The 25,680-nt window shown below is 38.9% G+C and overlaps 1 protein-coding gene across 3 annotated transcripts in view; it reads left to right on the top strand.

The window, feature by feature from the left end:
• Positions 1–25,680, top strand: part of LOC129726446 (transcription factor mef2A-like) — a 246,107-nt gene that overhangs the window by 197,532 nt on the left and 22,895 nt on the right. For all 3 annotated transcript variants that reach the window (XM_055683145.1, XM_055683143.1, XM_055683144.1), the window contains exon 4: positions 14,196–14,240. In XM_055683145.1, coding sequence (XP_055539120.1) covers positions 14,196–14,240 — 45 coding nt within the window. The remainder of the gene's footprint in view (positions 1–14,195; positions 14,241–25,680) is intronic.

A 25,680-nucleotide genomic window follows, 5' to 3' on the forward strand; every position in this document is an offset into this window, starting at 1 on the left:
TCAATGGCGCAAAAAGTTTGAATTTCCGTAAAGATTTTCATATTTGTGCAAATTTGTGATTATTTGCACCAGAATATACAGTTTTTGTGATTTTGCAGCTGTCTGAACTACCCAAAAACGACCTTCTTTCCACACTAAATTAAGCAGAACTGAGAATTCCTATCTCACATTTCGCGTAGGCAACTCACGTAAACAAGTGTCGTCATTTTCCAATATATTTTCTATTATTTTTTCATTGTTTGCTGTCCATGTGAATCAATCGTTTATTTGTAGGCAACAAAACTGAGTCATCTTTTAAAAATCTTTTTGCACTTCAACTCGGTGAACTGATAAGTTATCATTTGTTGCAACAAATGCTTGTTATTATACCATGAATCTAGTAGCGACTAGGTAACGGGTCTATTGATATCCAATCAAACAGGGAGTGTCAAATCTTATCAGAAGTCAATACCAGCCTGAAGGCAGCATCATCATTACTCAGATCTTTTTTTGGGATTTGCAATCGCAGCTGCATTTTTTTTTTTTTGCTTAATCTAGCTTGAAATAATTTCGTTTGGAGAATAATTTGAAAGGTTGTAGAAACAAATAGTGGTTACGAAAAAATCGTCGTACTCTTCTAATACACTGAAGTCGCTTTTTACGCGGGCTCATTTTGACGCGGATATCGGTATAATAACAAATTTCCCAGAAAAGTCGTGTTTTACGCAGGTGCGACTCGTGGCTGTTGAACCTACCTGTTCAACTAGAAATTCTGAAAATCAGTTTGGGGAAGTAACTACAATTTTATCTGCGAATAAAAGCAAGTAATTCCCTTTGTAACTATTTAAAAATAAAACTAAAAAATAAGTAAATAAGAGCATGAATTTGGATTTTAGATTTATTTTTTGCCTGACGTCCCCATGTGCATTGCACAGGTTGCACCTATGGACGAGTCGCCCCTGGTTTTACGCGACAAATTTTCGATGGATTTTCATTTTTCAATCGTTCATTTAAAGTGACCGATGAATTCTGTTATTCTAATTAGACCGTTAGAAATTTTATTTTTAATTTACCTCCTATCAGAAATATTGAAAATGGGAAGAGGAAGAAAAAATATCAATCCGTTTTTTAAGCATATATGTACACTCAATTCAGCAACAAACAAGTCCAGTGACACTGAGAGTGTCATTAAAAAACCAAATAGTCGAAAATCATAATACAGGTCGGACTCGATGATCCGGAGACTCGATTATTCGGGGCTCGATTATCCGGAGAAAATGGTTCGATTATCCGGAATATTTTTTTCTGTATTTCTATAACGTACTTTTGTCTTCCGGGTCATTGGGAGGTTTTTAAAGCGGTTCGTTTTTGGCAGTTTTCTTGTCGTTTCTTCAACCAATTCTTACTCAACAATCTCCAAAAGCAAGGTATTATGTTTTTTTTTTGTTGCCAATGAGGACAAGCGCTATTGGTCAACCGGTTTCGGATTTATGGCCGCATATTCCTGTAATATAATGATCAATGCAGTACTTAGAACCACATGATCAATGCAGTACTTAGAACCACAAGCAGGCATTTTCCCGTTTTATTCCGGATACTCCCAGATTATTGAACCAAGACTCATCAAGCGAAATCAATAACGACTTGAAATCCGCAAAGTAGCTCATTAGTGACCATATCGAGCGTCTAGGTCGTTATAGGTCACTCAAGAAATAGAAAAAAATCATAAGTGTTGTCAAAATCGAACAGGGTCTGTATATGAAACACCTCAATTCATAATATCTCATAGCAAAAACTGTCTTTCTAATGGTCTATTCATCTCATTATAGTTGACATTGTTTATTAAATTTATGGTGGATTTTAGTTCGTTTTTACATCTTCGAGATAATCAATATAACATAATTTATTATTACCTATATATGTATAACAAACGTCGACAAACAGTCTAAAGACAATTTTTTTCGTCGGCACATTTATTGTGTATCATAGAAAACTCACTGTTTTAGAAGAGAGATATTAAAAATTTGAAAGAAAAAATGGCTCGATTATCCGGAGGATTCGATTATCTGGAGCGAAATGTTTTTCAAAACTCCAGATAATCGAGTCCGACCTGTAATAATAAAATAATGTGTTATTTTTCAAAACTCATTTGCATACAAGTAACAAACGTAGTAACTTGTATACAAGTTTTTATTAGATATAATCTTTTTTTCTTCTCGGTGTTATTTATTTTTGCCATCATATACCCCCTTCCCTAGGTTCGCTTTGATAAAATTGGACTTGGAATCCAGCATTTGCGCGGATACCTACAGGCATTCTCTTTTCCCACATGTATGTATTCATGTGCCTGCGTTTTCCTTCAAGACATCAATTTTAAATTAATTGAAATAATTGACGGATTCCGCGGCAAATCGACCTGATGTTAGCAGCACCCTCTTAGAATTTAATGAAACTTTGTTGGTGTGTATGTCTCACTACCCTGAGCAACTTTGTATATTTTTTTTTCCAAAAATTTGTCTGTACAGCTCTGACTCGATTATCCGGAACATCAAAAAAAAATTTCATTTCGGATAATCGAATCACACAAAAAATGCTGAAATTTTGCAGTTAACGAACATAAAATAAATATTTCTGTTCCTTTATTTACTTGTATGCTGCAGTGGTGTAACCAGAAGTTATTTCTGTGGCAAAAAAGGGGTAAAATCTTGAAAAGCAAAAAAATAAATTAGACATTGATTATTTTCACTTAATTCGAACATGTCCGAAACATGCCGGAAGTGACTTAAATGGTAACAAGTATGCCAGAAGGGATGGTAAAGATAAAATTTCGGAATAAAAATTGAAAACGGACACCAAAAAAATAAAATTCCGGATAATCGAGTCTAAAATTCCGGATAATCGAGTCCGACCTGTACTAACATTTGAAAAGGGCTGTTTTTTTTTTAATAAATCGATATATCTGAATAATAAAAAGAGATGGAGTACAGTTACCATGGGATAACTTTTAGGTAATTTTCTGAAATTTCATTTCAAAATATTGAGAATGTAAATTTGAGATCATCTATGAAATAAAAATAAGTTGAAGTCCGTAAATCACAATTTAACTAAAGAACGGTTCAGCGAATCGGCGTACAAATTTGTTTGTAAGGTTTCTGGGACGAAGGAAAGTTGTTATGCTGGTTTGAGACCCCTTCCTCCTCAGGAAGGGAGGGCTTCCATACAAATGAAACACAAATTTCTGCATAACTCAATAACTAATCAAGCTAATGGGACCAAATTTGGGATGTGAAGGTTTTTGGAAGCAAAAGAAAACAGTTTTATGAAGGTTTGACATCCTTTTCTTCTCTGGAAGGGAGGGGTCCCATTCAAACTAAACACAAATTTCTGCATACCTCGGTTCCAAAAGGAACCAAATTTGACACGTACAAGTTTTTGGTAGAAGGAAATATGTTATGGTGGACACCCCTTCCTACTCTGAAATGGAGGGGTTCCTGCGAAGGAAACACAAATCTCTATATAACTCGAGAACTTACAAGTAAATGGAACCAAAATCGTGGTTTGATATCCCTTCCTCATCAGAAAGGGAGGACTCATATACAAATAAACCACAAATGTCTACACCACTTTAAAACCAATCAGGCAAATGGAACTAAACTTGGAATGTGAGGATTTTAGAGTTCAAGAAATTTTTCTATGATGATTTGACATCCCTCCCTACTCTGGAAAGTTCCACACAAATGAAACACATTTCAGCCAATCATGCACAGAAACCTGCAAACGACCCCAGACACCATTTTGAATCCTAAGACGATTTCCGATTTCTAGAAAACAGCCCAAAATGGCCGATCATAACACAATATGGGTAATTCCGGAACCATAATGATTTACAGAGACCAGAAATTGACTCCACATGTCACTTTAAATTCAAGATGACGATTTCTGGTTTCCTAGAAACAGCCTAAAATGACTGAATACCAAACGAAGCTGCTGACGATTTGTATTCTATCTTTTAAAGCGAAATTTGTGCAAATCAACATATTGTACTGATTTATCATTAGTAGATTGCAAAAATAGTCACGAACCAACCATCCAGCAGATAATACTTAGAAACATGAACCAACCAAAATTATGGAATGAGACAAGATTGGACGTAAAGCATCCAAAAACCAATGTATTACATGTAACGATACTGTAAGCACAATGCATAGATATTCTTATTCCGATAAAACATAATAAATTTCAAACGATTTGACTTGAGTTTGAACGTTTCCAATATCAGATTCGTCATGCATTTACGAAATATTTGGATACCTTTGGGTACCAATGAACTTGGAATGAATTCAAGTTTATTGGAAACATATAAACCTAAAAGAAACAAGATGTCAGAAAAAGTTCTACGCGTTGCAAGAATGCACATTTTGACACACACTCCTAAAATCCCGTCAAATTCCCTAATAATTTTTGGAAACTAGAATAGTTTTCCAGTAAAATGAGACCGGTTTCATCAAAATTGAATCATTTTTCGTGAAGTTCTGACTATTTAAAAATTGACAAAATTTTGCCTGTCTCAATCATTTTGTCTACCCCCTGTATATATCAGGTGTGCCATTCACACCTATTCAGGTTTTCCGACACAGAATTCATATGCTATCAGAAAGAGTGGCATAAAATGTGTCTTGCAATTGACAATATTCTCATAAATAAGATTGTAACTTTTTTTTTCGCAATAAAGCCTCGAATTAGTAAAAATACGGCGGTTTTCAATTCGTATACCTGATATTTAAGCGCACACTTTATTAAAAACAATTTAACTCAGAAACCTTTGAGTGTAGAAAGACTGTCTAATATAATAGCTGAAGAAAATAACAATGCTCTTAAAAAACACTGAAAAAAAAATTTCCTCAACAGAAAAGAAATTAAAATAAACAATGAATTTTCACCTAAACAAAGAGTAGCGACTCTTTTGAATGCAAGACATTTTTTTAAGCTTAGATTTAAGCGCTTTTTTTCCTTCAATTCATGGCATCATAAAAATCTTGTATCACACACGTTTCGATTAGTGCAAAATCCGTTCGATTTGACACATATATCAAAGTTTAATCTCTTACATAAACGTTCCATCAGAAAAAAAAACAAGCACCCAAGTGGTAAACAGTTTGTCATTCACTTTCTGCACTGCGATGCCTGCTACGATGTCCACCACCGATAGGAATTTGATGACGGAGGTCGGTGTCCGTGAGACACGCGAGCCCCAGTTTAGATTAAACACTTGGCTGGTTTTAAATTTTATCTTTCTCTTTTTCTGCATTAAATTTGTTTCAACGGTGCAAAACATCCTTACCAAATATTATCAAGCTGAACAAAAAAAAACATCAAATTGCAAAAGATATTATCGCCTGCTGGTTCATCAAATGCTACGATTTGCCTCCGGTTACCTAATTAATTTGAGGTGTTAGTGTAAGTTGGAAGGCCTTCTGCTTCTGCCGCTCACCTTCGGTTATCCGTTATTCAAATTTTTCTTGACACGGTCAAGCCAAACCCCTCTTCGCACGTAACGAGGCTTCGCTGGCTGCGCAAAGACGCAAGACGCGGTCACAGTTCATAAAGGCTTGGAATCCGCGGAAGCTCGTAAAACTCATTAGCCTCTCACCGTCAACTTCGTAGTCGTCGTCGTTGTTGGTATCGAGACGTCGTTCGTCCAGCTAATTAGTAGACATCGTTCATAAAGCGGAGCAGGCGTTGGCTCAAACCACACATCTTCGTTCGTTCGCTCGCTGGTAATTTCAATTTTCGTGTATGTTCGACAGTTGCGTAACACAGAGCAGAAAACGCAAAGCCAGCTTTGGCTTTGGCTAGGAAGTGCAAATGTGCGTGCCTTTGGGTGTGTGTAATCTTCAATCATATCAAACAGTGCACCGCACAGCACACTGCGTTTTGCGTATGCCAACCTCTTCATTTATCAGCGTGATTTATACTGTTTTAATGGTAACACTGAGTACAAAACCATCCAGTAGCGAGTCGACTACGAAATTGCATTTCTATTGGCATTTGGAGTGTTTGTGTTTGTGCACTTCACCTTTCTTTCCGCTGCTGTGCGGCTACGGCGGATGGCACAGGATTAATTGCAATTGCTGCCTATTACAACCGCTTTGCTTCAGTGCTGCCGGCGTGGTGTCCGTTGAGGAACTGTGGTACACGGTACCTACGTGCAAATTGTCACTTTCTTGCGAAATGCTCCGCGCTACTGCAGCGATGATCGTCTTCGCAAACGTAACGCGATAAGCGTCCAATTAATCTTATCTTTCGTGCCGACATCATCCATAATTTCGTCGGTACTCAAACACACACACAGATCACCACAGACGTTGCGCTTCCGTATCGATTGGATCATTTACATAATGTTCTTGTAGAAAAAAAAATGCTAAAACCCATTGCGTTTGCTCAGTAGACCCTTTAGGTAAACAAGCGGAGCCGTGAGTGAAAAAAATGTTTTATTTTTCAAAAAATGGCCGTTCATTACGGCATATTTTTTATGCATGCACAGTTGTACAGGCATGTAAGGCTAAGCCCAATATAATCGCACTGCGCTTCTGCATTCACGGCGGCATGTTACAGTTGGCCGTGTTTTTTGTGCTTGCTGCACCTTGCTTTTCGCTTGCAAGTAGGCTAGATTTCAGCCACCAGTCGATCAACTCCAAGTTGCTGCAAGTTTGAAGGATAATTTTTACCGCACGCAAATTCGAATGCGTACCGAATCGATACTTCTGGATCGTAATTACGCGCTTGACTAACTCTGCTAATTCGATGATACCTTCAACCCGTGGATCCCGTCCATTCATAAGAAGCGCGCCAAACTATACACTCGCAAGGTGCCGCGGCAGCGAAGAGGCTCACACTATTGGACCTAATTATTATAATTAAAATAAAGTGAATAATAATTAATTAATGAGATTTCGCTTCGCACGCTGCCCTGCCCGGCACACCAAAGGCGATAATGATGGTTTCAGTTTAGGCCGTGCAGGCGTAGGCGGAAAAGCGAGCGCGGGGGCCACTACGAGAGAGTCAGTCGGCAGATTCCATGATGCGGAGCTAATTTGCTTTTCGCGCGAGCTTGCAGCGAAATTTATGCTCTGAATGCAAAACGATTAGTAATTTAAGCTGAACCATTGCCACTGCTCGGTCTACTCTGATGACTGTGTTGTTGCAGGGGTAGGATTGAAGGGTATCCGTCTTCTCCGAAAGAATCTCGAAGCAGGAAATGCATAATTATCACTCTACGAGAAGGATTAGACAACGGTTCGTCGTCCGTCCGCTGTGCGGCGGAAGGCGGCTTGAAATATTAATCTAATTTTTTGATCGAAAGAATCGAAAAAAAAATGAAAGGAACCAGATCCTAGATAGCAGACGGTGAACCGAACCCGAGGCTGACGGTTCCCACACCAAGCACAGCGTAGATCGAAACAGAAAGGAACGGAAGGAAAAAATTTCGCTTTCTAATTTCAGCCAGGATCGCTGTGAGCGGTAAGAATCTACCTGCGTTGCACAAAATAGTAGGCGCAAAAAAAATCAACAACGGTGCGATGCACCGATCAGCATTCACTCTCACACACACATTGAAAGAATGATTTTTCCTCTGCTTGCATGGGTTACCAATGTTTGCTTCGATCATTCCTGTGCAGTGAGATGTAAAGGTGTGCTACGATGATCGGTAAAAGGACTCGAAATGAAATTCATGGGAAAAAGTTACGCATATGTCACCGATAGTTTTCCTTTCCAGTTCGCCCAGCAGCGGTTATTTTTTGAATGCATTTTATTCCTTTCCTCCCGTCAACCCAGCAGACAACCACCAATCCAATGTCGGCTCGTCTTCCTTTTCTTTTGGCAATCATTATTCACGATTTTTTTTCCTGCATCCATTCTTCACTCTGTGAAGATTTGTTATAGTTTTTTTTTTCGAAAAAGTAAAGGTCTACAGGGGTACAAAATCGAAATCGATTATATTTGATGATCTGATTTGCCTGCTTCGTACTCCCCCCGGTCGTCAGCCATTGTTGTGCTTGAGAAAATCGGACACCAAACTGCCTAGATAATTTATTATGTCAGGTGTGCGATGCACTGCGTGAGACGCTCATTGACATTAGCGTTATCCTCATCTTCATCATCGTCATTATCTGCATGCTTGTGTAGTGCAATGCGAGTCAACAGATTTTATTTTTTGAGGTTTAAGATCTAAAATAATACAAATTTTTGGAAACTGCGGTTTAAGGACTATTTATTACATTTACGAAATAAGTCGATTCAAACTGATTGCCTATAGAGACAAAGCAGAACTTACTTGCCCTTCAGAAAAAGGCCTTCGGATTTTTAAACGGTACATTTATTTTAGTCACTTGATAAAACATCAGAGTATATTGAAATCTATAATTAAACATGTCGAAAAATCAATCACTTCAGTGTTCAAAGGATACCCAGTTAGATGTTGAACAGAAGTAAAATTTTACCACAAATGATCGAAACAATTTTGTCTAAATCATAAAAAAAGGGAAAAAATGCTTTTAAAATAAAGAAAGAGAAATTCATATCTCGGAAAAGTCGTTATTCATTGGTTGAAACGTCGAAAAAATAGTAAGCACAATTTTTGTTATGTTTATTGAATAATTACAAACTCAGGGGGCGGTTATAAGCGTATGTGAAGATAACACAACGTAGGATGCGTGGAAAAGCTGTAACCATGGAGTAAAATATGTCATATTACCTATCGTCCTTTATCGGCCATTTTTTATTTGAATGGAACTTTGCAAACATATTTGATTTAGAAAACTGGTTTTTATACGCGAGTGGAAGAATTTTTCAAACTCAAGATTAAATTTTGAAGAAGGCGTATGCATAGATTTTATTCAAAGCATTGTAGTTCAGAAATCTTTTTTTCTGTATAGAAAAATCGATTGAGAAACACACCTTTTCGAAAAAAATATTGGTACCCTTTTAGAAAAAAATTTCTAAATAAATACTAAACTTTAAAAAAAGTTGATGTTTTCTTAGTTTTTTTTCTAGAGAACCTTCAAATTATAACAAAACTTTTGATAAAAAATCCAGGATGGAGAAATAGAAGACAAATTTTTTATTGAAGTTTAAGGTTTTCCAAAAAAAAATCTTCAAAAAAATGAACTTTCTGGATAAGACTTCCAGCTCAAAAGTTTTCTGACTCCTAAAAGACGATTCTTGAATGGAAATTTTTTAGAGGCAGCACTAGATCTTGACAATTTCTACATTTCTAAGACACGACTTCTGGAAGCTCGATTACAAAGGCTATATTAATCCTTTGTCAAAGACTTGAAAGAAGTATGTTGTATGATACAGTTGGAAGTTTCATTAATGATTTTTTCGAGAAAGTAACTTTTGATCTCTACCGCTGAACGAAATTCGAAAACTCGATTTCCATTGGCACCCTATTGTACACCCTATGTTGTCTCGAATTGACCATTGACTAAACTACGCAACTACGTTTGTTGGCAGCACGCGCGTTGCACAGTAAGCGGTATCGCTTAAGATAGCGAGAAAACATTTCGTCTTTTACATTGTTCTCTCTTCAATATTCCCGCATTCATATCTGTACTACACCACAACTCGTATTGAGAGTAAGTATTGTGAGCGCGTTAAACCACTAATTTTCTAATCCCGTTTTGCAACAGGATAGTCATTGATATAGGTTACAATCTCTTCAACATTCTCAAAATTCACATTTGTTATCAGAACAGTTATGGGTATAGGTATGAGTATGAGACTATGAGTATGAGCATGACTACGAGTATGAGAACCAGTATGAGTATGACTATGGGTACGAGTACGAGTATGAGTATGAGCATGAGCATGACTAGGAGTATGAATATGTGCATGAGTACGAGTATGAATGTGAGTATGAGTGTGACTAAGAGTAAGAATATGAGAATGAGTATGAGTATATGGATAAGTATGAGTATGAGAAGAAGTGTGAGTATGAATATGAGTATGAGAATGAGTATGAACCTGACTATTAGTATGAGTATGAAAATTAGTATCAGTATAAGCATAAGTAGGAGTAGGTGCATGAGTATGAGTGTATGAGTATAAGTGTATGAGTGAGAGCATGAATAAGAGCATAAACATGGCTATAAGTATGCGTATGACTATTGGTATGAGTATGAGCATGAGAATGAGCATGCGTATGAGTAGGAGTATGAGTATAAGTATGAGTTTAAGAATGAGTATGAGTATAAGCGTGAGTAAGAGTATGAGTATGATCATTAGCATGACTAGTAGTATGAATATGTACGAGTTTGAATATGAGTATGAGTATGACTAAGGGTATAAATACGAGAATGAGTATGAGTATAAGTATGAGTATAAGTATGAGTATGAGAAAAAGTATGATTATGAATATTAGAATGAGTATGAGTATGAGCATGATTATTAATATGAGTATGAGTACGAGTATGAGTATAAGCACGACCATGACTATGGGTATGAGTATGAGTATAAGCATGAGTAGGAGTAGGTGCATGGGTATGAGAGTGAGTATGAGTATGAGTATGAGTAACAGCATGAACAGGGCTATAAGTATGAGTATGAGTATGAGGATGTGCATAACTATTAGTATGAGTATGAGCACATGCTTGTCATTCTCCTCAGTATGTGGAAAAAGCGGAGAAAAAATTTGACCGGCACGAGTAACGCAGTCTATTTTTTTTCTTCCACTACTATCCAATCTCTTCACCTCTTCTGCCATGCTCAAGAAACAAACTCTAAAAAGCACCGCGGATAGCTCCGCTGTGTAGTTATTGTGCGTAATGTTCACACGTGTGAGAAAGTGCACCATAGTTCATTGTCTTCCAAGAGAGAGATTCCAGATTCCACCACGGTGGTTTTTTTGCAAGCTCGCCAGATACACATGGTATGTCGTTCTCTTCTCACATGTGCGTTGATTTGCTCTAGCAATTGTTTTCGCATTGAAAATGTTCTCCCACACTTTAGCCTGTATGAGCATGAGTAAGAGTATGAGCATGAGTACGAGTAGGAGTATGAGTATGTGTATGAGTATGAGTGTGAGAATGAGTATGAGTATAAGCATGAGTATAAGCATGAGAATGAGTATGAGTATAAATATGAATATGAGTACGAATGTATTTCCGTGTTGAAATTGCTGTTTAAGTAATGGTTCAAAATTGAAATTTGCAAACTTTTAAGGTATAAAACGTTCTACTGCAATAATTATTATTTACCCTTCTTGTGTATTATTCAGGGGCGACTCGTCCATAGGTGCAACCTGTGCAATGCACATGGGGACGTCAGGCAAAAAAAGAATCTAAAATCCAAATTCATGCTCTTATTTTCTTATTTTTTAGTTTTATTTTTAAATAGTAACAAAGGAAATTACTTGCTTTTATTCGCAGATAAAACTGTAGTTACTTCCCCAAACTGATTTGCAGAATTTCTAGTTGAACAGGTAGGTTCAACAGCCACGAGTCGCACCTGGTATTATTATTTCGACTGTTTCGTAAAGGTAAAAGCGATTTTAAATCGAACGAGGCTTTCGGAGTTTCTTAATCATTCATATCAACCGTTTCCTTAAATGTGTTATCCCACAAAACATAGCGGACGAGTTATAGTCTACGAATTAGTTACCAGCATAAAAATGGAACTTCTCATTGAATTAATTCAATCCGTTTCTTTTGTCTGCATTTCGCAAAAAAAGTGAGAAACCTTACGAAGTGGTCGCATACTGTGATGAGGGCTCTATGAATTAAACGTTTCGCACGGACATCTACAAACACCATCACCATCACAACAGCAGCAACCCGAAACATGCTTCAACTAATTGACCATCGATCAGAGAAGTCCGGCCAATTCGTCAGGGTCAACGAGTTGAACGATTGTACTCCTGTTGTCACACTCGCACCCCGTCCATTTGCAACTTGCGCCTGGAACGAAACTGATTAAAAATTCGAACCTCTACTACACCTATTGGTTGGCTGGCAGCACGCGCCAGATCGGGCGATGACGGAGATGACCACAACAACCCCTGGCAAATCTGCATCTGCAGCTGTTGTTCCCCCTGCGATGCTGCGGACGGTACTCTCGGGTGTAAAAGCAAATTAAATGACACTGGTTCTGTCCTTTTGCGATCTGGGATCTGGGGTGGATTTACTTGCTAACGAGAGATCCAAACCAGATCCGACCCCGTCCTACACATGTCAATATATTTTCATTTCTCGTGTTCTTGTGTCCCCAGCCACAGGAAACAGGACCGTAATGCAGCGACTGAAGAAGAAGTGTACATTTTTACGGGGGAGGTGTAATAAAAATGGAACCTTTTATATCCAAATGAAGAAGAGTTCGTCGACATGCACACATACACAGGCGCGCGCAGGGACACGAATGAAAAGGATTCTGCTGCGGACGTTGTTGCAAAGACCATCTGCCCCTTTCGGCGAAAAGGTCACGAGCCACACACCAGCCACTGTCCAGGACATTATTAAGAGCACATTATACCTATTATTTACAGCATTCCGACGGCCGGGTGACCAGCATCCGTTTCCTGTGTCCTGCTGTATCTCTCTCTGTCGGTGTGTATATTTCTGTTTGTCGCTCGAAAAAGGCTCGCATTTCGCATCCATATTTTACGAGTTACTTATGGGTCTTCGCTCGGTGTGATTATTGTTCCCAGAGGGTTTTAAAATTTATACCCATACGCATCGTTTGCCGGGACAGTTCGTAAATTATGCCCGGTCACTACGGCCCTTCGCGAGGGATCTTTGACTACTTGCTTGTGCGGACGGGTGTACGAACAAATAAGCATTGACCGCGCTCCTGGCTGAACAGAGGAGGGGGACAAACAAGTCCAAATATTTTTATGCAAATCGATCACAGCCCGCAATTGAAGGGACAGTCCTGCTAGGGAGCAGAGCAAATGTAGATGACAACACGCGTGACAAAACCCGGAACGGGAAGGGTCGATAAACGGTTGACCTTCTGTCGTTCTGCTGGTTCCTACGCATAATGCGACACCATCGAAAGTCATTTGCATCGATCGATTCTTATCTGATTAATTAATTGTTTTCAATTGAAAGCAATTTTATGCTAAATGTTTGGTCATAAATTAGTGTGTAATTTGGGGAGAGAGAGGGAAGAACGAAAAGAAAAAAAAAAATAACGACAAAAAACGATGACCAACTGAAGGTAAAAGCAGACGTTTTATGCAAAGTCATGCGTAAATTACAGTCAGACTGTCAAGTTCTAAAGGACAAAAATCTCGCTTCCCTACCCGAAAATGAGTATGCATATTTTTTCCCTGCTTTCCGTGCGGGGTCCTGGGGTAGAATGAAAAAGCTAGTTTTTTTTTATTATTATTAGCAATCTCGTTTCACCATTTTTGAGAAAAAGATTTTTTTTGTGTACGCTCGAAACATCAAGCAGAGAGCTGGTACGTAGGGAAAGAAAACTGCAATTTGCTGCTTTCATCATTGTTATTTCAAATGGTGTGTAATTTATGTGTGCTTTTTTCCGAAACCGAGCAAGCTGTGAAGAGGAACCCGGATGGAGTGCTGAGCTCACCTTGATCGTTCTTTTCCAAAGCCTACTTTGAGAAGCTGCATATGAAATGCAAATTCGATTAAAAGGTATCGAGTATCTTAACAAACAAATGAAGAAACTAGGTATTTGTCTCACATTCCCCGTGTAGGAACGGCCATCTGCGTGTTCAGGAACCTTTCTCCCGGGCGGTTTTCCTTTTGTCTATGCAAATAGGCATATGATTTTATGCTCTTTTTTGCTGCTGCTTCGCTTCGACATTCGCGTTTCGTACAGGTTTCTAGCGTAAAATGAGCATTTACCAAATGCAGAAGCTGCATTCCTTTTCGTCCGTCGTCGGCCGCACCACAGTGGCCAGGGGCACAAAAGGAACGGAAACAAGGTGCACACTTGCAGATGCAGATCATTCCTGACCGTTCCTTCTTCGTGCTTTCTCACTCTGGTTTCTATCCGCCCGTATAGAAAGGCATGCAAAGCTGATTTTCCAATATGTCAGCATAATTTGTCTTCGTCTAAATGTGCGAGCAAGTAGGCCTTGACTGCTTTCTACCCTTTTTTTCTGCCGCCCATACCGCAACAACTGTCAATCTGCTAACGTGACCCATTTGATCACATATTTTATAGTTTTTTTTTTCCCTGTATCATTACAGACATTAGCCGCCTGTCGAAATCGCCGTCCCCGCCTCCATCGCATGGTAAGTGTAATCGATTACCCAAAAAATGATAATACCCACCAAATTGATATTCAACACTTTTTTTTCGGTTGCTTTTGGGAACCCTTTCGCCACGTGCCAAAAATTAAGTCGCCCGATCTTTATATATTTCCTTGTTCCGGTCTGCATATTTTCCCCTCTAGTTTTTTTCTTAGCGATTTCACTAAACCTACCGATGTCATCCGAACCCGTCCGATCGAGCGATTGGAGTTATAATTACCGGGTCTTATTGAAGGCACCAACGTTGTCCGTTTAGTAACCGATTGACGCATTTGAGGAATTTCACATCAATTCACTAGCCCCCTCTCAGATTGCAGTGCAATTTTGGGAGTTTGCTGACATCGATAGTTAGAGAAAATACAATTGTTTCAGCACCATATCAAGAATTTTGAAAAAAATATCTTCTTGAGTGAAATGCAATTCAATTTCGAAATGAAAATGAAAATGAAATGCAATTAAATTTTTGCCCAGAGACGATTTTGCGTGAAAACCCTTATTCACAAGTTTTAATGTCTGTGAAAAGAGGTATCTTATTGACTACTTCGATGAATGATGCTAACATGCATAAAGTACCGCTGGAATGTAAAGAGTATCGACTGTAATATTAACGACGGATGTGAGTGGTTATTTTTAGTTGACAAACGTATACAAACAAACAAGAAAGTTATTACTTTTTAGCAGAATCTACAATGCCTCTACCGATCCAAGATGGTGTTAGAAGCTTACCACCAACAATTAGTCTCACACGTTTTACTTTGTGGTGGCTATTATGGCATATATAAAGACCAATAAAAATCACGAGACAAAACGTAACACTATAAAAATGGTGCAAATGAATAAATTTATAAAAAATATGTGTTCACACAATTCCTTGATCACTGGATTTGTCTATGCGAACAGCATCTTTCCACAGTCTCCCTAAGTTCATTATACAAAATAATGTGTTTACATAGGCGAATTGAAATGACTGCAATTGCTCGACAATGATATGCCTACGTTAATTAGAATACACACCAACCATCTTCTGCAATACGTTGCAATTTCAGTCACTCTACCGAGAAAAAAAAATGCAATAAGAAAACAATTATACTCACATCTTTGGTACTGTTCATAAAATTTCTAATTGACATTATAGTTATCGTGCATTTTTTTAGCATAGATGTTGTTTTATTGCTCGACACTTCTAGAGTTTATGAAAAACTAAAGAAAACCTATGTAGCGCGTTTTTTACTAGGATTTTTTTTAACGGAACCGTTGCACCAATGCCATTTTAGCATTCCAAGAAAAATGATCACCTGGATATTCAAGCTTTTGCTTATTATTGGTTATTAGTCGGTGAATACCGTTACGCGGAGCTTCTTTTGATATTCAGGGACTTGTACATTATTTTCTACATGTTGTTAAAATACTTACAAAATATTTTGCATGAGCTGTTTTTTAAAAATTACTCGTTCGTGCTTGTTAGAACGCGATTAAGCTTTAATGGGCGTAGAAGTAAACTATAACTCTCGAAACTTGTGTTCCAGAATCGCTGTTTTTGCTAGCCACTAATTTCGGTAAGTAGATAACTCTATCAAAAAACTATTCCTTTCTTATATCTGGCCAGCAGTTTTATTGAATTTGAGCTGAAGATTGTTATTTTTGCAAAAAATATTGGAAGCGGGCAATTTCTTGTCAGCCATGTTGCGAGGTTATGTTTATGCTTGTATGGTACGAACCCACCGGAAGGAGAATAAATTTCGGAAATATACCATAGTTTCAAGTATATATTCAAGGACCATCGTTTGTGTGTTTTTTTTTAAAAAAGCTGGACTCAACAAACGACAATGAATTCAACTTATATTAATTCACAATGAAGATTTTTACCGTGACAAATGTTGAAATTGACAAAAGCTTGCAGGCTTGTTACTCCCCTCAATATGCGAAAAGAGCGCAGTTTATTTCACCGCGCACTCTGGTATGAGTGATGCATGCATTTTTTTGTGCCACACTTCCTTCTTCTGCTTTGCGATGTGCTTCTGCCGCTCGCAGGAACAATTATCTCACTCGCTGCTTACACCACAACCGAGCGAAGCAAGAGTGGTGAATCACTCTAGTGAGAATACACAGAAGCACACCACAGTGTGCACTGCACATCAAGCACGTGCGTCGATTTGCTCATTAGCATGAGAGCAGATATTTCCGCAGTGAATGTTTGTCTCATACACGCTAGCGTTTATCTGAGTAGAAACGACGAGCCCGTAAATATGTGACAAAAATGTTAGACAGGCCAAGAATCAAGATAAAACAAAAAAATAGTCAGAGAGGATACATGTTCAAATTTCAACATCAACAAAAATTATATTTATCATTAGAAAAAATGCCAAGATATTAAAGAATATAAGAAAAAAACGTCAAACTTTAAAAAAAACGATCAAAAATGTCAGAATCGTCGACAATGTTAAAAATGTTAAGATTCTGATAAATTCTCAAAAATGTCATGAAAATTAAGGAATTGTTGGTCTTGGCAACTACTGAACCGATCGGCGTCAAAATTTGTATGTAGGGGTTTTAGGGGACGAAAAAGGTGACTAGGATAGTTCGAAACTCCTCCCTCTTTTGTAAGGGAGGGGACCCATTCAAATAAGGCACAAATTTCTCCACAACTTAAGAATCAATCAAGCAAATGGAACTAAATTGGCTTGTGAAGGTTTTTGAAGGCAAGAAATACTTGCACGGTGAGTTGACACCTCTCCCGCTTCTAGAAGAAGGGGTTCCATTCAAATGAAACACAAATTTCTGCACAACTCGAGAACTAATCAAGCAAATGTAACTAAATCTGGCATGTGAAAGTTTTTGGGGTCAGAAATACTTGCATTCAAAATTCAAATTTAATTCAAATTTCTACACAACTCGAGAAAATGAAACCAAATTTGGTATGTTGAGACTGGTTGATGGTTTGACTACCCTCTATACTTTGGAAGGAAGGGGCGGGGGGAGGGTCAGGAAAACAGCCGAAAGTGAACAAAAAAATCATCACTCATTTCCGTATTCGTGATGATGCACGGACACTAAAAATCTACCTCAGACGCCATCTTGGATTCTAGGATGGTGACTTTCGGTTTCTGGAAAACAGCCAAAAATGTCAGTCATTTTTACACCCACTCAATATGAGTATTATCCGGTATCAGATTGATGCCAGAAATTGTCTCCACATGCCATTTTAAAATCAAAGTGGACGACTTCCTGTATTTGGAAATTTGCTGAAACTGACCGAATACTATCCAATATGAGTATTTCCAGAATTGAGACGATGTAGAAAAGCTGAAGGGCAAGGATGTTCGCATTCCGATAAAGACAATCATTTCAAACGATTCGTTTGTTTAAGTTTAATCGTATTCAATGTCCGATTCGTTATGCATTTGCAGACTATAAACAAATCAATCAAATCAGAAGTCATTCTTTGGATGTGTTTGGAATCAATTTAGAATGTTGGAAATTATTTAAATAAAAAAAAGGGCAGGACGAAGTTTGCCGGCTAGTATCAAATATTTATTAGGTGCGCAACTAAGTTCTCACTTTTTTAGGGCAATGCATTTTGAAAAAAATAGTTCCAAAAATAGTTAGTTTTAACAACTCTGACAGTTTGAGGCCGAGCATTGTCATGCAGTAGAATCACTTTTTCGTACCTCTGCTCGTATTGTGACCGTTTTTCGCTCAGTACTCGGCTTAATCGCATCTAACGATATCTTTCTCTAGCAAGGATTTCGTTCGGCTTCAACATCTCATAATAAATAACACCGACCAAATACACAGCATAACCTTCGCAGTGCTCATATTCGGCTGAGCTGATGTCGTAGTGTTTTTCTTTAAGCTGCTGTACTGAATCAATTTTTCATCACCCGTCACGATGCGATGAAGAAACCCCTTCGTTTTTTGCCGCTGGTACAGTTGTTCACAGGAGAAAAATCGGCACCTAACGTTCTTTGGCTTCAAATCATTCTTGTTTTTTCATCATGCAACCGTTTGGAAATGGCTTAAAGAGTAACTCCTGAAACAGTTTCTGCGTTTGGCATGGATTCTCATCAGCAATTCTTCCAATTCAGCGTCTCCGAAGTTTTTTGGCTTTCATTCACGCGGAGACAGTCGTCAATATCGAAATTACCGTCAATGAAGCGACAGAACCGACCAGGGCACGCTGTTTCACTTACAGTGACGTTAGCTCAAACTTTTTTTATATCTCGATGCGCTTCAGCCGCCGTTTTCTTTGAATAAAATGGAAAGTAACACTTCCCGCAAAAGACGATTATTTGCCACAAAACTAGACATGTTCACACAGTCAGTTTTATCGGTCGAAAAAGTGAAACTCTAGCCGCTCTGAGGTTCCTCTTGTCGATGTCCGAATGAGCTCACATTTGGTATGGGGACTTTTTTTTAAAAGCTTAGCTTTTACTTAACTAAATGCGATAGTCAAAATTTTCCAATGCACTTCATTGGCACCCTAATGCAGCGTTGAAATTCTAATTAATTGCCTATTAGAGCAGATGTTCCTCAAGGTTCACTTTTGGGCTCAATACCACTCACTGAAAGCTAGATGTAGATTGAAACACGAAATGTTTCTAATAAGGAACTTATCGCTCTAGTGCCCAAGTTAATTTCTATACGGGCTTCGGTAAATCAATATGAATCATTATAAACAGTTTTTAAGTATTTATTGAAGCTTTTTAGAGGTTTAACTGAAGCCCGCCAAATGGCGGTCTTGGGCACTAGAGGGTTATTATAATTTGAAAAAGATTGATCTTAAAAGGATTAAAAACACTTTTTTCCTGTATGGACTTCCTCACTGCGACTAGAATCGTTGATCTATGGTGAGATATGCCCGAGTGTCTGCTGTATCCTGACTTTTATTATTAGCAATACCGCTATTGAGAAGTGGCATGCTTGAGCCTTGTGATGTTACTCTTCCTTTTACACGCCTACTGTTCCACTCAAGGGAATGGTATGGTAGCCTTCAAGCGTTACGAACATCTATTTCTGTATTTTTTCTATTTCAATAATTGCAGTCAACATTTAACCGGTTTGCCCGAAGATAAGGGTAAACTGACCATTTTTCGGGTGCCAGTGCTAGTAATGTTGGTAACGCGTCGAATGTATGGTAGCAGACAGCGATGCCATCCCCGTGGTTCTACTGTACGGAGCCTCGTTCCTCCTGCCAAATATCACCAATTATAAATCCCTGGAGAAGTTTCGTCGTGTGTCCTTCTGGCCAGTTTTATTGATAAGAGCGATTTATTTTTTGTTGAAAGGAAGTCATGCAAAGGTATTGTAGATTTCAACGTAAAAGAATGGGAACTGGTGGGGAGTCTGAAAATAAACCCATATGCTCAACTCCTTTTGACATCGAATGACCTGGCTCTACTAAGTTTCGAACCTACGACCATCCGTTTGACAAAGCAAACTCTGTAACCTTGCGGCTACGCAGCTCCCAATCAAAAACATAATTTTGATGCAGAACTGTGCACCAAAAGGATTCTAACCGTTCTGTTAATAGGAAAATATACAATAAGTGTTTATTGAGTAAAAGGCTTAATCAACAAAAGCCTTCGCTCTTCAAAGGATCGGGAATAACCTTGAAAGAGAACAATTTCAAATACTGGTCGTAGAGCATCGTAGGTTTACTTTGCGCAGATTTGTTGGCCGCGTTTTTTATGCGAATGTTTGAATTAATGCGATTTTTTAGGCGGATTTTCGAATTAACCCGGTTTTTACGCGTTTTTTACGAGGTACTTGACCCCCGCACAAAAAAAACCTGACTGTATTTCATACTGCCGAAGAGAATATTCAAAAAATACATGTTCGATGCTAGCGATATATGATTACAATTTTTTTTAGAAATTTGTTCACCTTCAAATTAGAGGAAGCAACTGAGAGCAACGGGTACGAAGGCGCATCTTACACACCTACAGAAAGGATATTACTAATTTAATTTGCTTTGGAGCTCGTGGAACTGATAGCGTCAAGAATCCCACTTTTACTCAAAGAAAAAGTAGACGAAACAAGTATAGATTTTCAAGCTTTCTTTCTCTTTTTGCTAATAATGCCCAAAACGCAAATGAGAACTGCAAAAGTGAACTTCTACAACTAAATTTAGAAGCTCTGTTTGACTTTTCTCACCATTTCTCAATTAAAATAAAAAGATGGAGGGTACGAAAATTGATATATGAAATTCGACCGCTTACTAAAGGAGGTCGATAGTTTAAACTTAGCAACTGACATGACATATGCATTTGAAACAGTGTTGCATGTACTAACCGAATACTTAAATACAGCACCGTTCGGAGATCCTCGTGATCCAATCTGACAATCACTGCACAATCTACCCTCACCCACTTGGAACCGTGAACGAGATTTTCTAGTTTACTAAACGATTGATTTACGACCACGACCGCGAAGAGGATAAATTGTACGCCAAACTACTGCCTCTAGACTAATGTCAAAACAACAAACACATAGAACACAGACCGTGTTTCCGTGGTGCAATAGAACTAGGCCTGCTAGGATTTGAAACAGAACAACAAACCGCGTGGACCCGGGGACGAGAAAAATCTACAATCAGCATCAGCAGCAGCCCAATCAGCGCCATTGTGTTGTCAATTACAAAAAGCCAAGCATCGAGCGAGGCTGGTGGTGGTGAATGGGCGCCACGACCACGACGGGGACGGAAAGTTGAACACAATTTTTTTAACGAACTTCATAAATGTTTAAAACATTATTGCTAGCTTCTGCTGCTGCTGCTGGTTTCGTCTCGGGTGAAAATTGAAATTAACAATTTCAAAATGCTCGTTTTCAGACGGTGGTGCAATACTAGGGGGCGAGGAAAGGGTTTGACATTAAAAAGCGTGTTGATGAATTATGAGCCTACATAGCGAACTTCGACCGTATGTGTGTGTCTCTCTCTGTCGTGCGATACAGTTTTCCAACCGATTTCGTAATTGATCGCACTCGGATTAACGGGTTACGCCGCTGTGCGTCAGGGGTCTATTGTATCAATTTGTATCACCAAGTAGGCGAAAGGACGTTCCAAAAGTCGAAAGGCGCATAAATGCGCGATGATTGATATGGCCCCTATCATCGCGTAGCAGCCTGCTACGATCGCCACTTTCTCCCCCGGTTAACCGATTGCCGTGGTAGGCGTCGTAATAGGGTGGATGCAACATGTTGCGCAAGCCATGCGTCATGCTAATAGAGGTCATGACGTGCTTTAAAATGTATCTTAACGATATTTATCGCCAACAGTGATAGTCATAATTTTCGCCATTATGTGCCCGGCCTTTTCGAATTTCCAATTGGTCCTGCCGTCGCTGTTTGGAAGGGGAAATCTGAGTGAAGGGGTTTAATGCAGATGGCTTTTTTTCTGTTGTTGGGTTAGCGTATTTATGTATAGCTAGCAAATTACACGAAATTTGTTATACAGAGATGATTGATTTTTTCCTGCTATAACTCTCGATCATTGCTACTGCTGCAGCCGATTAGGCTTGCAGCCAATCCGCAGACGCACGCACGCCACGCATATCATGTGGCAATATGCTGTAACGGTTCAATATGCATGAACCGGCTGGAAAATCGAGCCAACGAGGGAGCAAAAAGAAGGGTTACCATATTTGTTGCATACTGCTCTCGCTGCTTTTATCTCTATCACCATACATCATCTTTTGTGCTACCGTTAGTTATTTTCCCTCGTCGTTTTTTTTACTTTAAATGAATTTCCAATTCAAAATAAAGCTAATTTCAAATCAAACACACAAATCTAACGGCCATCTCCGGCCCTTTTCCGAGCGGATGATTTCTGCTTCTCTCGAGTTTTCCTCCTTTCTTCGGGGGGCGACCTTTTTGCCTCGCTGGCAGCCACGGCCTCTACGTTTGGACGTTTGGATTTTTTATCATCCAAGTAACCATATTGACCACTGCATTGCCATCCTCATCGGCCCAGCATCGTCGTACGTTACGTACATCCATCCAATATTTCACTCGACTGCACATTCCGGCTTATCGCGCAAGCAGATTATGCTTCTCCTGTCGTCATCCTGAGGAGTGGATTTTAAACATTTCCAGAACCAGACTGGAGCTCCTTATCAGCCGGCGGTCAGTCGGTCCGAGGTATATGCAAACCGTAGTGATGATGAATATTTGATGTTCGAGATATGAATTTTTATTGCCCCAAAGCTGCCAAATCAGCATGAAACTGCCACAGCGTAGAAGCTGATTTATATTCATCGCTAGTTCGGGCAGTGATTTTGCACCGAACTTTGCCGGTCTTTTGCATATAAATTTTGAATATTCCTCACTGACTGCTGCTGCTCGATGCTCGGTGGTGTGGCCACACTTCGTTATCCCTCAATCTCAGCAGTACGAGACAAGTCCAACACTGTCGGGTGAAGCAAAGATAAACTCCTGACTCCACAAAAGATTCAACCAAGCGTTAAATTGTATTATGTGAATATTGGCGTACAGCAATGGCCCCTGGTCAGTTGATCTCCGTCCGACAGTCGGGAGAGGTGGATTTAAATTCGAACCAGACTTTGCTGCATGGAAATGGCAGCTCGTAAAAAGGATTTTCACGTTGACCGAAAACGATATGCAAACATAAAGATGGAGAACCGAGAAACGATTCGCATCAAAACGTAGCAGCCTGGCTAGCTGGCCAGACCAGATGCTAACCGGATCCACCCTCACCGTATTGGATCGGCTGATAAGATGCAGGAATCGGGAAACAGTCGAACAAGGGTTCGCTATTCTGTTTTCGGAATATCAAATGGCGATTGCAATGGAGCGAGCCCTGCCAGGGGTTAAACTCGACAGAATCCCATTAATTTTTATTTAAAATTGACCACCATATGGGTTTTCCATTCCGGATCATCCGCTGAATCAGAAATGAACATGGTAATCTTCGGTTTTTCTACTGGCGAATCTCGCTTGCCGCCATCTGGTTTTTCTCTCTCTATGCCTCTCTCGTTCGAGCATGACTAGAGCAGTACGTGTGGAAAATTTGAATCCAAACCCGAACCGACTTGGAATCGCCTCGTTACCGCTTTGATGATCAGATGAGCGCTCTCATAACCTAATCAAAAATGTAAATTTAAGGTCCTGCTGGAGCAGCAGCTGCTTGAGATGACGACACACACGCGTTAAAGATTAAGCGGCAACGGCAGCGCAGGTGGAACGAATCTTCACCCTTCGATTGTTCGACACGTGGCCGAGCTTTACTCATTTTACCACTGAGGACCCTCTCCCGTGACTCCCATTCGAACCGAAAGGATTAACGTAACCTTCGGTTTGATTCGAAGAAAGAAAGGACAACATTGAAAACTATTAGGTTAAAATGACTGAAAAACAGACAAAGAAGTGTGGGTCCTGAATCAGAAGCAAGCAGCAATAAATTGTGAACCCTGCTTCTTACCGAGGAATCGAATTCCGGCCGCGAATTTACACGCATCATTTGCTGGAGATGTTGCGTCAAGGTAGCAGAGCAGAGTAGAAGAAGCAGAAAAAAAGGGAACCAGACAGAGGAAAAGTCAAGGTCCCGCTCTCCCCTAGTGCTGCTTGTTTGTTGCCGTGTGTGTGAATATGTGGCCTCGAGGGACCCCGCTTCTTTCGGTTCGAAGGTTAGACTTAAGTAAATAAATTGAAGAGCAAAGAGGTGTCTGATACGGTAAAGGGTTTGCTTTTTTTTCTTGTCTTCCTAGTTTGTATACAATAGAAAATGATAGATTGGGAAAAACATCGTCTGAAGAGTGCGCGCGTGCGCGTAGTAAGGAAGTTAATAAAATTTTGTACAACAGCTTTTGAATGAAGTCATCCATTATTTGCTGACAGATAAAGTCAATATTGGTTAGGAATACGACACCTTATCGACGCTAGTGAAGAAACGTGCGAAGGGAGTTTAGGTTTTTTGTTATACAAATCCTAGCAGGCTGTGCGAGCTTAGAATACGCGCATGATGTTCATGTGTGTGTTGAATATGGCTAAAAGTGTGTTTTCAATACTTTGAGCTAAGATAATGAAAACAACAAAAATTAAAAAAAATTGTACTACACCTACGCAAATGATCAACTCCTATTGTATGAGAATGTTAGCAAACAAAAATTTGAATCACACGCTATTAAAATATTTAGATTCGTGTTCCGTTTCAGTTCCTTTTGGATGAAAATTGAAAGGCATAAAGATTTCGAAATTTCAATGGCCATCAACTGCTAGTTTGTAATTTTGGAAAATACCAGCAATTGGACCTCGACCAGTTCAATGTCAATCAATAGACTGAGTAACAATAGATTCGCGTTTCTATGTAGTTTTCTAAGCAATTATAAGCTAAAACCAAAATTTAATCACTCGCTCAGTAAAATATTATGCGTGATTTGTATAATAATCTAGTTTTAACAGCAACTTCGTTAGATGAAAAATAGGAAAGAAGAGAAACCTGAAACAAATCGTTTATGAGCGTTTAAAGTTTTGAATCATGTTTCCAAGAATCACTATAACAAAAAAATGTATTTCATTTATATGAAATGATTTCAATCGACATTTTACAATCATGGCAACTTACTAAAATCCTTCCGTTTTTGAGTTGTTTTGAATTTAAACTGAAAAAATTGATTTATTTCGGAAAAATGCGCTTTTTCTTAAAAAAAATACGATTTTTTTATTAGTTTCCTACAACTCCTCCTCAGACAGTTTCTGTATGGAACAAAAGGTGCGGAGCGTATACTAAAATATATACACTACCCGTTATGAATTTGGAACCGCTTCACTGAATATGGCCACACTCCATAAAAAGTTTAGCATCTCCTGGAATAGGTCGAAATCTCTTGTTTTCAACGACTTACAGAGTTGCAGTCTTCATAAAACTTGTTCAGAAGGAAAAGGGGCTTTGGCTGCTATTTTGACGTTAACTCACGATTCCGACCTCCAAGAAAGATGCGATCTTCAGCAAAGTTTTTCAAAAGGTCAAGAACTTTTGGTTGATATAACAGTTCAATTCAAAATTCCGCCACTATGTGACACTAGTGAGCATTTCATCCGTCATTACTTGATATTAACTTATCTCACGATTCCGACCCCAAAAAAATGGGATCTTCATCAAAGTTGTTCAGAAGGTCAAGAGCTTCTGGTTGATGAACAGCTTAACGTAAAATTCTCCCTCTATGTAGCGCTAGAGATCATTAAAATCGTCGTTTTTTTTATCTTGACTTATCTCGTGATTTCGACCTCCCAAAAAATGTTGTTGAGTAGGTCAAGAGATCTTGGTTGATGAGCAGCTTAATGCAACATTCTTTCTCTTTGTGGCGCTAGTGAGCATGAAATTTGTCGTATTTTGATCTTAACTTATCTCACGACCTCCAAAAAAGTTGTGATCTTCATCAAAGTTGTGCAGAAGGTGCAGAAGGGC

This window comes from Wyeomyia smithii, chromosome 3, assembly GCF_029784165.1.
Source record: "Wyeomyia smithii strain HCP4-BCI-WySm-NY-G18 chromosome 3, ASM2978416v1, whole genome shotgun sequence".
Classification (NCBI taxonomy): Eukaryota; Metazoa; Arthropoda; class Insecta; order Diptera; family Culicidae; genus Wyeomyia; species Wyeomyia smithii.